The sequence below is a fragment of the Elgaria multicarinata genome, chromosome 11 (genome assembly GCF_023053635.1).
Source record: "Elgaria multicarinata webbii isolate HBS135686 ecotype San Diego chromosome 11, rElgMul1.1.pri, whole genome shotgun sequence".
Classification (NCBI taxonomy): domain Eukaryota; kingdom Metazoa; phylum Chordata; class Lepidosauria; order Squamata; family Anguidae; genus Elgaria; species Elgaria multicarinata.
In genome coordinates, this window is record NC_086181.1 from 10931118 (window position 1) to 10945716 (window position 14599).

The window sequence follows — 14599 nt, forward strand, 5'->3', positions numbered from 1 at the left end:
CCAGCAACAGCTGGCGGAGGTGTATGAGACAGGTAGCAAAGGGGCAGAAGAGCAAGCTGCCTCCCTGCACACTCCTTCCTCCCCTTGCAGGCAGGCATCACATCCTCCTGCCTTTCACTACTTCTCTCACCTCCTGCTGCTGCTGGAAGAGAAAGGTGCTTCCAGACAAAGCTTCTATTGTACAATCACCCTGACGCAAACAGAATTTTACAGTTGGGCTCCACATGTCACTGTCTTCCATTTGTAACTCGCCTGTGTTTTCCCACTGTTTCTTCTGGCTTTTTTTTTCCTTGCAAAAAATAAGTTAAGAAAGAAAAGACTGAAGTGTTTCACAGTACCTTTTTATTTATTTATTACATTTATATCCTGCCGTTTTTCCTCCAAGGAACCCAAGGCAGCGTACATAACCTCCTCCTCTCCATGTTATCCTCACAACAACAACCCTGTGAGGTAGGTTGGGCTGAGAGTCTGTGACTGGCCCAAAGTCACCCAGTGGGTTTCCATAGCCGAGTGGGGACTAGAACCCGGATCTCCCGACTCCCAGTCTAATATTTTAGCCACTACACCACACTGGCTCTTTTGATTGGTAGCACTAGGAGTTCTGTGTCTGGAAGCATCCGGAGTGGCCTGTAACCAAGCCGGGGAGCCTTAAGAGCATAAGAAATGCTGTGCTGGATCCAACCATGGGTCTATCTAGTTCAGCATTCTGTTCACATGGTGGCCAGCCAGCCAACACATGCAGGACATGAGCCTCCCACCCATGTTCCCCAGCAACTGGTGCATATAGGCATATTGCCTCTGATGCTGGAGGTGGCATATAGCCATCAGGACTAGTAGCCATGGATAGCCTTTTCCTCCATGAAATTTTCCAATACCCTTTTAAAGCCATCCAAATTGGTGGGCATCACTACATCTTACGGCAGTGAATTCCATAGTTTAACCTTTCCATGTCTCAGGCAAGTGGCTGCAGGCTGCTTTATTCCCCAACTGGAGAGCAGCAGGAGGAAGAGGAGGCAACGACAGAGCAGCCAGCTACTGCCTGTAGCATAACTTTGCTCTCCTGCAAAGTTCCTTGCAATTTTAGTGAGGCTTCAGTGATATTTTGGAGAGGACCATAGAAATGACATGTTGGGTGGCTTACTTGCAAGTAGATCTGCACATTGGCAGCCCCTGCCCTCCTGTCCGATGCTTTAAAGACAATGGTAGCTTGAGCTGCAAGAAACTGATGAGGTGGGGTATGGGTAGAAAAAACTGCTCCTCTATCCTGTTTTGCCTTAGAAATTACAGCATGACTGGCTGGAGAATGCTGGCAGTTGTACAAATTTTTTCCTGTCTAAACAGCCATAGGATTGTGCCTTTAGGCATGTTAATGGAGGAGAGTTCTATCAATGACTACTAGCCATGGGACTAAACCCAACGCGACACAAATGGATTTCCACTCCCATGACAGGAGTATCCTTTCTCTTCCCATCCTCTACCCCGCCCACCCCCAGGACTCCCAAAACTGCTCTGGAGGCATCCTCCAGCCCTCCAAAGCAGATTTAGGGGCACATGCGGTTGGCAGGGGGGAGGCTGCAGGAAAAGGGCAAATAAATGTGGCAGAAGGACACAATTGGATGCAACCCATGATGAAAAAATGCAACCTCGTGGTTCAGAGACAGTAATTGTATACTAGCTGCAAAGGAGCAACAAGAACAGGAGAGAGGTGTATTGCTTCCATGTCCTGCTTGTGGCCTCCTCATAGGCATCTGGTTGGTCAGTGTGGGAAGCAGGTTGATTAGGGTGACCATATAGAAAGGAGGACAGGGCTCCTGTATCTTTAACAGTTGCATAGAAAAGGGAATTTCAGCAGGTGTCATTTGTATGCATGCAGCACCTGGTGAAATTCCCTCTTCATCGCAACAGTTAAAGGTGCAGGAGCTATACTAGAGTGACCGGATTTAAAAGAGGGCAGGGCACCTGCAGTTTCAACTGTTGTGATGAAGAGGAAATTCCACCAGGTTCCCCATATATGTCAAGAAATATTTTTGTAAGCCGCCATGAGAGCCTCTTTTGGCTGAATGGCAGGATAAAAATGCTTAAATAAATAAATAAATAAATATATACAAATGATACCTGCTGAAATTTCCTTTTCAATACAACTGTTAAAGATACAGGAGCCCTGTCCTCCTTTCCATGTGGTCACCCTAAGGTTGATGGACTAGATTGAAGTTTTATCTGATCCCGCAGGGATCTTCTTATGTTCTTGTGAGGAAAGAGTCCTACATATTAAGTTAATTAGGGTCCTTTCTACCAGTAGAGTCGATCTACCCTCAGGTAAATGTCCCAGCCGGCTTGCTTACATGGCAGACTGGAGCACCTATCCACAAGGATTTTCTCTGCTGAGCTTTGAGCATCTGGACTGTAAATGCAAAGCATCATCACCATTTATTTTTGAAAGGCACCTTGAATAAATTAGAAAGGTGGCATAGAGGAAAGAGAGAAAGACAGGAAGTTATAGGGACCAAAAGAAGCTAAGAAAGAGAAGTGATGGTTGTATTATTATTATTATTATTATTATTATTATTATTATTATTATTATTATTATTATGTTATATAGCACCATCAATGTACATGGTGCTGTACAGAGTAAAACAATAGCAAGACCCTGCCGCATAGGCTTACATTCTAAAAAATAGATAAAAGCCAACTATAACGCTGATGATATGCTGGAACAGGTTGCTAAGAGGAATGAGTAGTGCATGTGTCTGTTTGATGGTATGTAATCTTCATCACCAGGTCTCTTTAAGAACAAATTGGATGAACATTTGGCTACTAGATTAATTGAGGTGGACTTTTCCTATGAGGCAGAAGCTTATTCCAATGAGGGTTGTTGACCAATTAAGGCATCTTCACTTGATTAATCATCTGCCTTTTAATAAGCCAGTCATCTAATTGATTACATTTTTATAATTTTTCATCGTGCCAAAACCTCCATTTACGGTGCTTTTTTTCCTGAGATCTGGAAGGAAGCATACAAGTTATTTAATTCTTTTAACAAAACAACTCTTGTTGTTAGAAGAAAAGGCCACATTTAATAATTCTTATCGAGTCCCTATTACACTAAAATAGCCTTAAAAATTTAGCAAGCATTCTGTTAATGCAAAGCTCCACTGACTGAAATTAATCAGCCCCCTATCAATTAATTTAGTAAAGCATTAGTTGATTAATCTACCAACCAAACAGGCTAAAGCTTGTAACTGTACTTCTGATCTCTATATTTATTGACAGAAATTAGGATAGATATCCTTGGGGTTTGGTGTCTGTGCATCTGTTTTTCCAGAAAAATATTTCTGGAGTGTTTTTGCACTAAGCCTTTTCATGATCATGTAACTAGGAGTGCTTCCAGGCAGATGATTCCTACCTAGAGATGTCCATTACTGGGAAATCCAGTTCTTTTCTTCTTCTTTTTTGGTTCGACAGACTTCTGCAAGCCAAGCTCTGGGCTCTTTGATTGTTTTGCACTTTGCGGGAGTGGGGGTGGGGGTGGTTCTGCAATTTGCCCAAATTACAGCCAAAATTGTGCAAATTGCAGAACCTTCCAAAAATGTACAAATTCCCCGTAAAATCAGTGAACTGGCTCAAGTTGGCTGCCTCCGCAGACGATATCGGATACCGCAGCGGTAACTAAAACAAAGCCCAGAAGGCCGAGCCTAGGAAAATGCATCGCACTCTACCCCCAAAATGGCTTTCTCTAACATTTTAGCACTACCAATCAAAAGACATTGTATAGCTATTCTGAGTGGTAAGAAACAGTGGGAAATCACAGGAGCATTACAGTGTTGAAGATGTCATTGTCTGGACCCCCATAAAATTATGTCAATGAGTCAGGGTGATAAAATCCTCATCTGGAAGCACTCTAGGAAAAGTATATGATTCTTTTAAGCAAGAATTTTAAGCTGGGTCTGGGATCCCCACTGTGTCTTAAGAAAAAGTGGAAAACCTCTACCTTTATTGTCAAATATTGTAACCTGGGCCTAGTCTTACAAAGAAGATGCAGAGCACAAACCTGACACCGCTTTCTGCTATGCATTTACATTTAATATTGAACAACTCCATTTCCCAACAGCCTGATACATCTCCTGCAGAGCAGGAGATTAATCCTTAGGTTACCAGAAAAAAGTGATGGGGAAGAGGTGACACATTCCAAGTCTGCATTCAGTGCCTCTTATAGATAGAAAATGTACATTCCTGACTGAGATAACATTTCTCTCTCTCTGCCTTTCAGACCCGAAGCTCCCGGCACTCTCAGGGTTCTCAGCCTGGCCTGGCCGATCAAGCCAAACTTTCCTTTGCTTCAGCGGAGTCTCTGGAAACCATGTCTGAAGCTGAGCTGCCCATTGGCTTCAACAGGATGAATCGCTTCCGGCAAAGCTTGCCTTTGTCACGTTCCACCAGCCAAACAAAGCTCCGGTCTCCAGGTAAAATCTCTTGGGAATTGCTGCTCAAGCAAAGAAAGAAGACACCCACACACCCTTTTTTGTGTGTGAAAGGGGACCTTCCAGTTACCCTCGTGGAGCCTTTCTTGTGCTACTCTCGGAAAGGATGTGCGGTTGGAGCTGTTTTGCTTTAAGCACGTCTTGCGGTGCACCTGCTCTCTGGCACATGCTCAGTAGGCCGTGTGTCGGCCTCATGATCTAAAGGACCTGATTTTGAGCCTCAGAGAATGTGAGAACTCACATGGCCTTTTAGGGCATGAGCCATCAGTTCAAGGAAGATCTCCCAGGTTTAATCTGTGGTATCTCCAGGTAAACATATCTCAGGCGTCAGGGCTGGGAGAGACCTCTGCCTGGGACCTTAGCTGCCCTCTCCAACTTGGTGAGATCCAGGTGTGTCAAACTACAACTTCCATCCCCCCAATGACAATGGCAGCTTGAGATGATAATGATTGTAGCCCAACACATCTGGAAGACTCCAGGTTGAGGAAGGCTGCTATAGAGAGATGTTGTCAGTCAGAGCAGACTATGCTATGGAACAAAGGGACCAATGGTCTCATTCAGTGTAAGAGCAGATTCATACAGACTGCATATATTAATTTACTTATTTATCCTTAAACACTTAATTTCAGCAAGGTTTGTGTATTTCAGCAGAATTATAACTTGCCTTTTTTTTAAAAAAAAAAGCTTGTTGACAGAAATGTGGTTTAAAATCTAAATAAATATACCAAACATTGTGCAATTGAAGACACATACATTTAAACTCCTTTTTGAACTAATAGCAGCAGGGGGATCAAAATGGCACTTCAAAGTCGCTCCTCTAGCTACTCCCATAAGCCTGATGCATTGAAAAGGTCTTTAGTTATCCCCGAAGTCCAAGGGGAGATGGGCACAGATGGAGTTCCTTAGAGATGGGATCTCGGAGTCCTAGTGCACATGTGATGACCGGCCAAGGTTCCAGCGGAACCCAGAGTTATCGTTGATGAGCAGCAAATTTGTGCCTGCTGCCTGATCACTCCCGCTGCAAGCAGGGGAGCAGCTAAACAAATCATGGATCTTCTGTCTGTGGCTTATTTAACATTACATCTGGATGGGAGCTCTAGTTTGTCTCTCCCCCAATACGCCAGAGTTGTGGTTTATTTTTTATTTATTTTATTTTATTTATTACATTTTTATACCACCCAATAGCCGAAGCTCTCTGGGCGGTTCACAAAAATTAAAACCATAATAAAACAACCAACAGGTTAAAGCACAAATACAAAATACAGTATAAAAAGCACGACCAGGATAAAAACCACGCAGCAAAATTGATATAAAATTAAAATACAGAGTTAAAACAGTAAAATTTAAATTTAAGTTAAAATTAAGTCTTAAAATACTGAGAGAATAAAAAGGTCTTCAGCTGGTGACGAAAGGAGTAGTGAAGGCTCCAGGCAGACCTCTCTGGGGAGCTCATTCCACAACCGGGGTGCCACAGCGGAGAAAGCCTTGGGAGAGAAACAAACCAGAGCTCCCAGTTTGCATGTAACGCTGAACAAACAACATGATTTGGGAATCAGGCAGACGTCTTGGCGAACATTTAGCAGACTGCCCATGCCCTGAGATCACAGTCAGTGTGGGGCTCATCATATCTGAGGGTAGATGGTTCTGTTTGTCATTCTGACTCTTTGACTATATTTTAACATGCCCACACCTAAAGAAGAGTCTCGCAGTTGCACTGTTGTGAGCATTGGTTGATTGTCAGTGTTCTGCATCTCTTGACTTGTTTCCTTCCTCCCCTCCCCTGTCCTTCCCCATAACCCTCCATTTCCTTAGGCATCCTTTTCCTGCAGTTTGGGGATGAGACGAGGCGAGTTCACATCACCCACGAAATTAGCAGCATGGATACTCTGCACGCCCTCATCGTCCACATGTTTCCTCAGAAGCTGACGATGGGCATGCTCAAGTCCCCCAACACTGCCATCCTGATCAAGGACGAATCCCGCAATGTCTTCTACGAGCTGGAGGATGTCAGGTGAGAAGTATGCCTCACTGAAGGCACTACATCTTTGGTGGGAGCATGACGGTAACTACTGTGCAGAGAACTATCTTTGAGAGAGGGGCTGTGGCTCAGTGGTAGAGCACCTGTTTTGCATGCAGAAGGTCTCAGGATCAATCCCTGGCTTCTCCAGGTAGGACTAGGGAAGAATCTTGCTTGAAACCCTGGAGAGCCGCTGCCAGGCAGTGCCGACAGTACTGGGCTAAATAGAACAATGGTCTGACTCAGAATACAGCAGCTCCTATGTTTCTTTTTTTTTATATATATATATATATATTATTTTCTACAATACTTAAACATACACATTTACATTCACATAAAAACAACAACAACAACAACATACTGCATAATGTTCAATTTGAATACAAAATCTTATCTTAATAACATAATCAAAATAACCTACAAGTGCACCCCCCACCTCGGGATCTCATTCCTGATTCCAGAATCTCATACTTTCTTCTGCTGGTGGTTTCCCACTTCCTTTTGAAAACACAAATATTAGGAACTGTTTCCAAATTCCTTCAAAATCATTTGATTTAGCTATACCTCTTCTCCATTTAATATTACTTGTTAATTTATCATTAATAGCTATATCCCATATCATTAATAGCTATATCCCAAGCTCCTATGTTTCTAGCTGTGGCCAGATAGTGCTGCCTCTGCCCCCTGTTAGAATCCTAGAGTTGGAAGGGTCCTTGGAGGCCATCTAGTCCAACCCTTAGCTCGATGTAGGAAACCCAGAGCTACATCATTCCCAGAAGTTGGCTACCCAGTCTCTGCCTGAAGACCTCCAGCGAAGGAGATACTTGGAATACTGTGCACAATTCTGCTCACCATATTGTAGAGCTGGAAAAATGCAGAAAGGGGCAACTAAAATGATTGAGGGGCTGGAGCATCTCCCCTATGAGGGAAGGATACAACAGCTGGGATTGTTTAGCTTGGAAAAAAGGAGGGTAAGGGGGGACATGATAGAGGTGTACAAAATTATGCATGGTGAGGAGAATGTGGAAAAGGAGACATTTTTCTCCCTCTCTCAAAATACTAGAACCCCATGAAGCTGACTGTTGGGAGATTCAGGACAGATAAAAGGAAGTACTTCTTCACACAGTGTGTAGTTACTATGGAATTCACTTCCACAAGATGTAGTGATGGCCACCAATTTGGATGGCTGTAAAAGGGAATTGCAAAAATTTATGGAGTATAAGGCTGTTAATGGCTATCAGTCCTGATTGCTCTATGCTACCTCCAATATCAGGTGAATATGCCTGTGCACTCCAGTTTCTGGGGCACACGGGCAGGGGAATGTCATCGCACGCTTGTCCAAATTGTGAGTTTCCCACAAGAAGATGATTGGCTGTTGTGTGAACAGAATGCTGGGCTAGATGGACCCTTGGTCTGATCCAGCAGGGCTCCTCTTGTGTTCTTATGAGAGCCCAACACCCCTCTAAGTTTCATTGTTGAACTGCTGTTACCATCAATACATTTCTGTTAACATTCAGACAAAATCTTCACTCCTATCGCTTAAGCCCATTCAACCTAGTCCTGCTCTCTAGGGGAGCAGAGAACAAGGCCTAATCTACACCAAGCAGGATATTGCACTATGAAATGGTATGAAAGCGATATATAGTATGTGTCAATGGGCCGCAACAATTGTCACTGCACTATAAAGCAGTCGTGTGGCTCCTGCCTTTTATATACCACTTTCATATTGCTTTCATAGTGGAATATCCTTCCTGGTGTAGATTAGGCCCAAGTCTTTGCCCTCTTATGTGTGGCAACCCTTCAGGCATTTGAAGAGTGCCATCATGTCTCCTCTGCAGGCTGAACATACTCAGTTCCATCCACCTCTTCTTTCAGGAGCTGCTTTCCATAACCCTGCCCTCCTCTGAAGTAGGAATGTATAAGAAATTCCTTCAGTTTGCTTTTGATCAGGAGTTTATCCAGTTTGCACCTTCCAGACGGAATATGAAGTTGGATGCAATCTGTGGTTGAAGTCCGTACATTTCCTAGCTTGCACTGTGATTTGCATTTGACAGCATGCGTATGTTTGAAAAATGCACATGAAAAGCAAATACGCTTTAATCAATAGGAGTAAAATGCATACATTTCAAAAATGTGCACAACTGATGCATATCTTTGGAAAAATATGCACAGAAATACACATGGATTGTCATACAAAAAGAAAAAACAGACAAACCTTGCAATCTGATAGGGACTTGAGTCAGAACGAGCTTTGAGAAGGAATTCGGAGGATGCTGGCACGCTCCAGTTTTACTGCTTCGCACATCCCTACCCTGTCTGAACCCATTCCAATTTGTCGACATCCTTCTTAAAGTGCAGCTCCCAGAAACTAACACATTACTTCAAATGAAGCCTCATTAGTGCAGGATAAAGTGCTGTTTTTCCTTTTCTCTGTAAAACTGTAGGAGGCTGGTTGGAGTGGTGGGTAGGAAAATATATATGTATTTCAGTAAGACATTCATTAAAAATACACTTTGGCTAGATACTTGTTGTTAACATTCTGCTCTGGTCTTCTATTCCTTCTTGTTCAAGTTGTTAAGGATATAAGGGCTCTGCTGGATCATACTGGCTGCTCCATCATTCTGTCTCTGACAGTGGCCAGGCAGACACTTCTGGGAAGTTCATATGCAGGCCAGGAAAACAACAGTCCTCCCCTCTTACTTGTCTCCAGCATCTACTATTCAGACGTTGACTGCCTCTGAACTGGAGGCTCCATTTAGCAGTTTTGACTACTAGTTATAAAACTGCCCTCCATAAATGGTCAAAAACCCCTTTAAAGCCATCTAAGCCAGTGGTCATCACCACCTCTTGTGGCAACTGATTCCTTCCATTAATTATGTGTTGTATGGAGAAGCACTTCCTTTTGTCTGCCTGTAATCTACTGCCAATCAATTTAATTAGGTGATGCTGCGTTCTAGTGTTATGAGAAAGGGAGAAGCACATAGTTCTAGCCACCTTCTCTGTACTATACATAATTGTTAGTCACCTCTGTCAAGCTGTTCCTTAGTCATCCTTGCTTTATCAACCTTTCTATACATCTCTGTAGCCCATATCCCCCCCTCTAAGCTAGTTTGATAGATCAGAGAGCAGCCACTTTTCTGCCTTTGGGAGAATCTCTGTTCGTAGTCTTACAAGGTTCCTTTGATGCGAGCCTTGGGAATTCAACCCCAAACTTACTAGCAAGTGCTGAAATCCAGGGGTGAGTGTAACTCATAGGAAGAGTGCTGAACCCAAGCACAAAATCCATGTGCAACAGCCATAGGAGGATTTGTGTGGACCAATCCACATTTCTCTATACCCAAGCAATAGATTACTGTAGAAAATTTGCAATGCCGAGGGAGGAGGGAGCTGATCTGCACCTGCATGAAGGCCTCTGGCAGCTGGCAAGAGCCAATGACATCATTAGATTGCCTCTGTGCAGCTGCCACTGTTGCTGTTGCCGTCATGGTTGTGCTTAATCTGGTCCTTGGAATAATAACTGTGCATTTGTCTCATTAATTCTTTTGCTTTTGTTCTTGCAGAGATATCCAGGACAGAAGCATTATCAAAATCTACCGGAAAGAGCCCCTGTATGCCTCCTTCCCTGGATCCCACATCACCAATGGTGACTTGCGGGTAAGAGCAGTGAGTTGCACAGGGGCTGCTAAGGGGCTGTTAACATTTTCACTGGAATGTGGTGGTAGGTGAAGGGGGCAGATTCCTAAAGATCTTTCCAACGTTGTCTATGCTGCTGAACAAAATCCAGGTGATGATCTCCTAGCAAGCAAGGCATTTCTGCAGATGTGCAGCAGCGTGTTTTTTACACTCAACCAAAGTCCTCTTTCCTTAAAACCTAGTGCACGCCAGACTAGCAATGCTGGGAAAAGTTTCCTTGTAGGCTGAAGTCTATAGATTTTGAGCTAAGGGTGTGTGTGTGTTCCCAGCCAAACTTCTAGGAAATAATAGTAAAACCCTGGTGTCCAATCCAGGATCCTTTATTCTTCTTTCTTCAGTAGGACTGAGGAATTCTACAGCTAGACCCACTTGCAAGTCTGATTTCATATCTTATTGCTGATTCTGTAGGACACTTGAATTTCTCCTGGGTTTTAAATATTGGACACATGTTATATCATCCTAACCCATAGGGAGAATCCTGCACTTCTTATAACTATGGAGAAAGGGGATGTCAGTGGGCCCAGGAGTTTAGTATGGGGCTTGCATTTCTATAGATTTGAGTCCAAAGTCACACATTCTGGTTTACCCAGAAGCCATGCTACTTTCAGGAGAGTAGTTCCACAGCCTCCATCAGGCACAACATGAATGTGTGCCAGTGTGGAGAGTGTACGTGCAGAAACAGAAGTGGTTTGAAGCTTGGGGTATGCAGACGTGGAATTGATTGCATTTAGGGTTGAGGCTGGATGAGCAAGGGACGGAAGCAGTCGTTTATGGGGGAACAGCAGTAATTGTATGTGTTTCTTTGGAAGGAGTTATGGAGCGCACCATCAGTCCTGGTCAGCAAATGCCATTCTAGGAAAATGGATAGTCAAAGCTTTGGCAGTGAAGTAATAAACATGATAATCAGGACATTAATCAGAACAGAGTATGTTCTGGAAGGAGGAGAGAGAGAGAGGAGGGAGGGAGTGAAGCCCAAAATGAGCAGTTACTTTGGAAGGGTAACAGAGGTATCAGATATGGTGGTGAAGAAAAAGGAATTTTGCCTCTGTCTTTTCACTGGCAGCTTTGTGTATATTATGCACTTCTACAATTGTCCCACACTAGAATGGAATTAGATACTGAAATTTGTTATAGAATTGGGAGGGATGTGTGTGGTTTTACTACCTGGTGGACCCCATCTTTTCAAAGGTTCCCCCAGAAAAGGATCCTGATAGGCTGCTACCAGTCGGGATGAACTTCCTTCTGAGCACTATTGCCAAGGACTCCTCCGTCCAACCCAGATGTAGAAAAAACGAAAAAGAACACAGAACTTAACAAAACCACCTTTTTAAAAAAAAATCTTTAAAACACAAGCAATAGCTTTGTAACCATGCAATCTTTCATGTGGGAAGACTGTAATGAGAAATCCCTTTTGAAACAACACAGCCAAAATATAAAAAGGAGTTTATTTAGGTGGGAAATGGAGGGGAGCAAAAGGAAGACAACAATCACACATATACCCTGAATTCCAAATAAAACCAATAAAGTCAATCTGATCTAGTATAATGTTACCTACTTGTGCCTCGGACTGCAAGAAGATCAAACCAGTCCATACTCCAGGAAATAAAGCCAGACTGCTCACTTGAGGGAATGGTATTAAAGGCAAAACTGAAGGACTTTGGCCACATAATGAGAAGACAGGATACCCTGCAGAAGAGGCTGATGCTAGGGAAAGTGGAAGGCAAAAGGAAGAGGGGCCGACCAAGGGCAAGATGGATGGAGGATATTCTGGAGGTGACAGACTTGACCTTGGGGAAGCTGGGGTTGGCGACAGCCGACAGAAAGCTCTGGCGTGGGCTGGTCCATGAAGTCACGAAGAGTCGGAGGCGACTGAACAAATAACCAACAACTTGAGTAGAGTCTTAGGTACAAGAGCATATACAGAGTTTAGTGCAGAGGGGATGGTCTGACATAGAGCATCTTGGCCTCCAGTTAGACAGTCTATGGAAAGCTCTAGAAAGAGTGAAATAACCCATACTTTTATATGGATCTGAATTTAGAAAAGGCCAGCCCCAGAGCAGAGATAGTTGGTTGTTTTGTTCAGTAATGTGACAGGTTGTATTTCGGACTAGTCAGCAAATCAACAAATTGCCTAGTGACTGTACCCATCTTAGTGACTGTAAATTTACATCTCAAACGCCCAAGCTTGTCGGAACCTGTCAGTCTATTCTAAAAAAAAGCTTAAGGTTTTGGCTGCATCTTTAGGGACAAAAAAGTGAGATCAGCCTATTCAGATTCCTCACAGGTTGTTGTTGTTGTTGTCGTTGTCGTTGTTGTTGTTGTTATTATTATTATTATTATTATTATTATTTACATTTGTATACCACCCCATAGCCGAGGCTCTCTGGGTGGTTTTCATAGGATAAAAACACTTAAAAACAATATACAAACATTTAAAATCACAAAAACATACAATTTAAAACCACAAAAACTGACTGTCCAGATGATCTAGGGGAAACTGTTGAGCTACATTAGAAATAGGGGGTTTGTCACCAGTTGAAAATTCATCATGACAGTCCCCATGGCCACTCACCAAGGAGAGTCCCAAAGTTCAGTCCGCTATGATCAAGCCAGTTCTAGCCATGCTTGTCTCCACCAGGAGTAGGTCTTTTGTAAAGCTAATGGGTCTCAATTGCCAACGCAAGACAAAGCTACTAAAAAAATACTTTACATCACAACAGGGAGCAATATGTTATTGCTGGGAAAATTCACCCCCTGCTGCTGTAAGGATTGCAGCCAGTGCTGCAATCCTGAAAAGCTAAAAAGGATAGGTTTGAAAATGTGAGCAATTCCCGATGCAGTCCCAGCCGGCCATGGCAGGGCTGTCCTCAGTGGTGAGCAGGCAGACTTTCAATGCTCCTTGAATCCTCCTCTCATGGCTAAGAGAAGCCCATTTCATAAATTGCACAATTCCTATGGCTACTTCACACAGCAGATGAAGTGGTAAAATGATTCCAAGATTATACCACTCCATACGGCATTATTTATTGTCATTCAATATATGAAATGCTTTGCATATAGAAAACAATATGTTAGGGAGAAGAATTCCAACCTAGCCTTTCTCATGACTCGCTAGATTTATACGTTCATGGATTTATTTGTTTTTCCCCATGGGGAAGCATCTACATAATGATTCCACACTTGGGCATTCTGGAATGGGTATAGTCCAGTTTTACCACTTCTGTTTGTGTGAACTAGGCCGTAGGAATAAGTGACGGAACAGGTTTTCCTTTGGGTTCACTTTTCCCTCTTTTATCTTACATTTTCTCACCAAAGTCCCAGGCGGAATGGGCAGGCTACAACTCTAACATTCTCATCTTCTCTGACCTCTTGTCCTCCCAGAGAGAGATGGTCTATACTTCCAGGGAGTCCTCTCCCACCCGGCGCCTAAACAGCATGTCTCCTGCTTCCCACCTCACCTCTGGCTCCCCTCCACCAGTGCTTCAGTCATCTTCGCCATCCCGTTCCCGGATGTCTTACAGTGGTGGCCGTCCACCTTCCTACGCTGGCAGCCCTGTGCACCACGGCGAACGGCTCTCCAACCTGCCTCCAGCCCAAGGCGTCTCACCAAGCCCAAGTGCTATCTTGGAACGCCGCGACGTCAAGCCGGATGAAGATCTGGCTGGGAAGAACATGGTGCTGGTGAAGAACGAGGGCCTGTACGCTGACCCCTACAGCATGGTGCACGAGGGACGCTTGAGCATTACATCCACTCAGTCGCTGGCTGGGATGGGGGACCCCTTTGCCTACCCCGGGGGGCTCTATAAACGGGGCTCTGTCCGCTCTCTCAGCACCTATTCAGCTGCTGCTCTGCAGTCAGAACTGGAGGACAGCTTATATAAACCCAATGCACAGATCTATAGCGATACCTATGGTCCAGGGATGGGCTTTCGCTTACCCCCGTCATCCCCCCAGAAAATTGCCGATGGCCGGCTGGTGGACGTTCAGCAGAGCCAAAGCCCCCACAGCCCTTACTCTGGGTCTCCAAGCCGGTCCTCGCCAGTGCGCCAGTCTTTCCGCAAAGACTCTTGCTCCTCAGTCTTCATGGAAAGCCCTGTCAACAAGCCACGGAATCCCAGCTCTTCAGGGCCTCCAGAGCTCTTCCCTGGACCTGGGGAACGACCCCTTTCTGGGTTCAGCTCACCAGTGCCTGCCAAGGATACGGAAACAAGGTAAGATTGCGTGTGTGAGAGAGAGAGACAGATAGACAGACGGACAGACTATTGATGGTGACGTGGGTTGTGAGAGGGTGAGTATAAGGGTGGTGATTAAGAATGAGAAAAAATGAGATAGGGGAGAACACGTTGGTTGGCAAGGGGAAAAAGACACAGAAAAAGTTTATGTTGTGTAAAATAGGTTTATCTTGCTGCTG

At 44.1% G+C, this 14599-nt stretch overlaps 1 protein-coding gene across 10 annotated transcripts in view; it reads left to right on the forward strand.

Annotated features, from left to right (window-relative positions):
- SRCIN1 (SRC kinase signaling inhibitor 1) overlaps positions 1-14599 on the forward strand; it is a 324300-nt gene that overhangs the window by 249329 nt on the left and 60372 nt on the right. For all 10 annotated transcript variants that reach the window (XM_063138579.1, XM_063138580.1, XM_063138586.1 and 7 more), the window contains 4 exons: positions 4268-4460; positions 6291-6489; positions 10056-10149; positions 13570-14399. In XM_063138579.1, the coding sequence (XP_062994649.1) occupies positions 4268-4460; positions 6291-6489; positions 10056-10149; positions 13570-14399 (1316 nt within the window). The remainder of the gene's footprint in view (positions 1-4267; positions 4461-6290; positions 6490-10055; positions 10150-13569; positions 14400-14599) is intronic.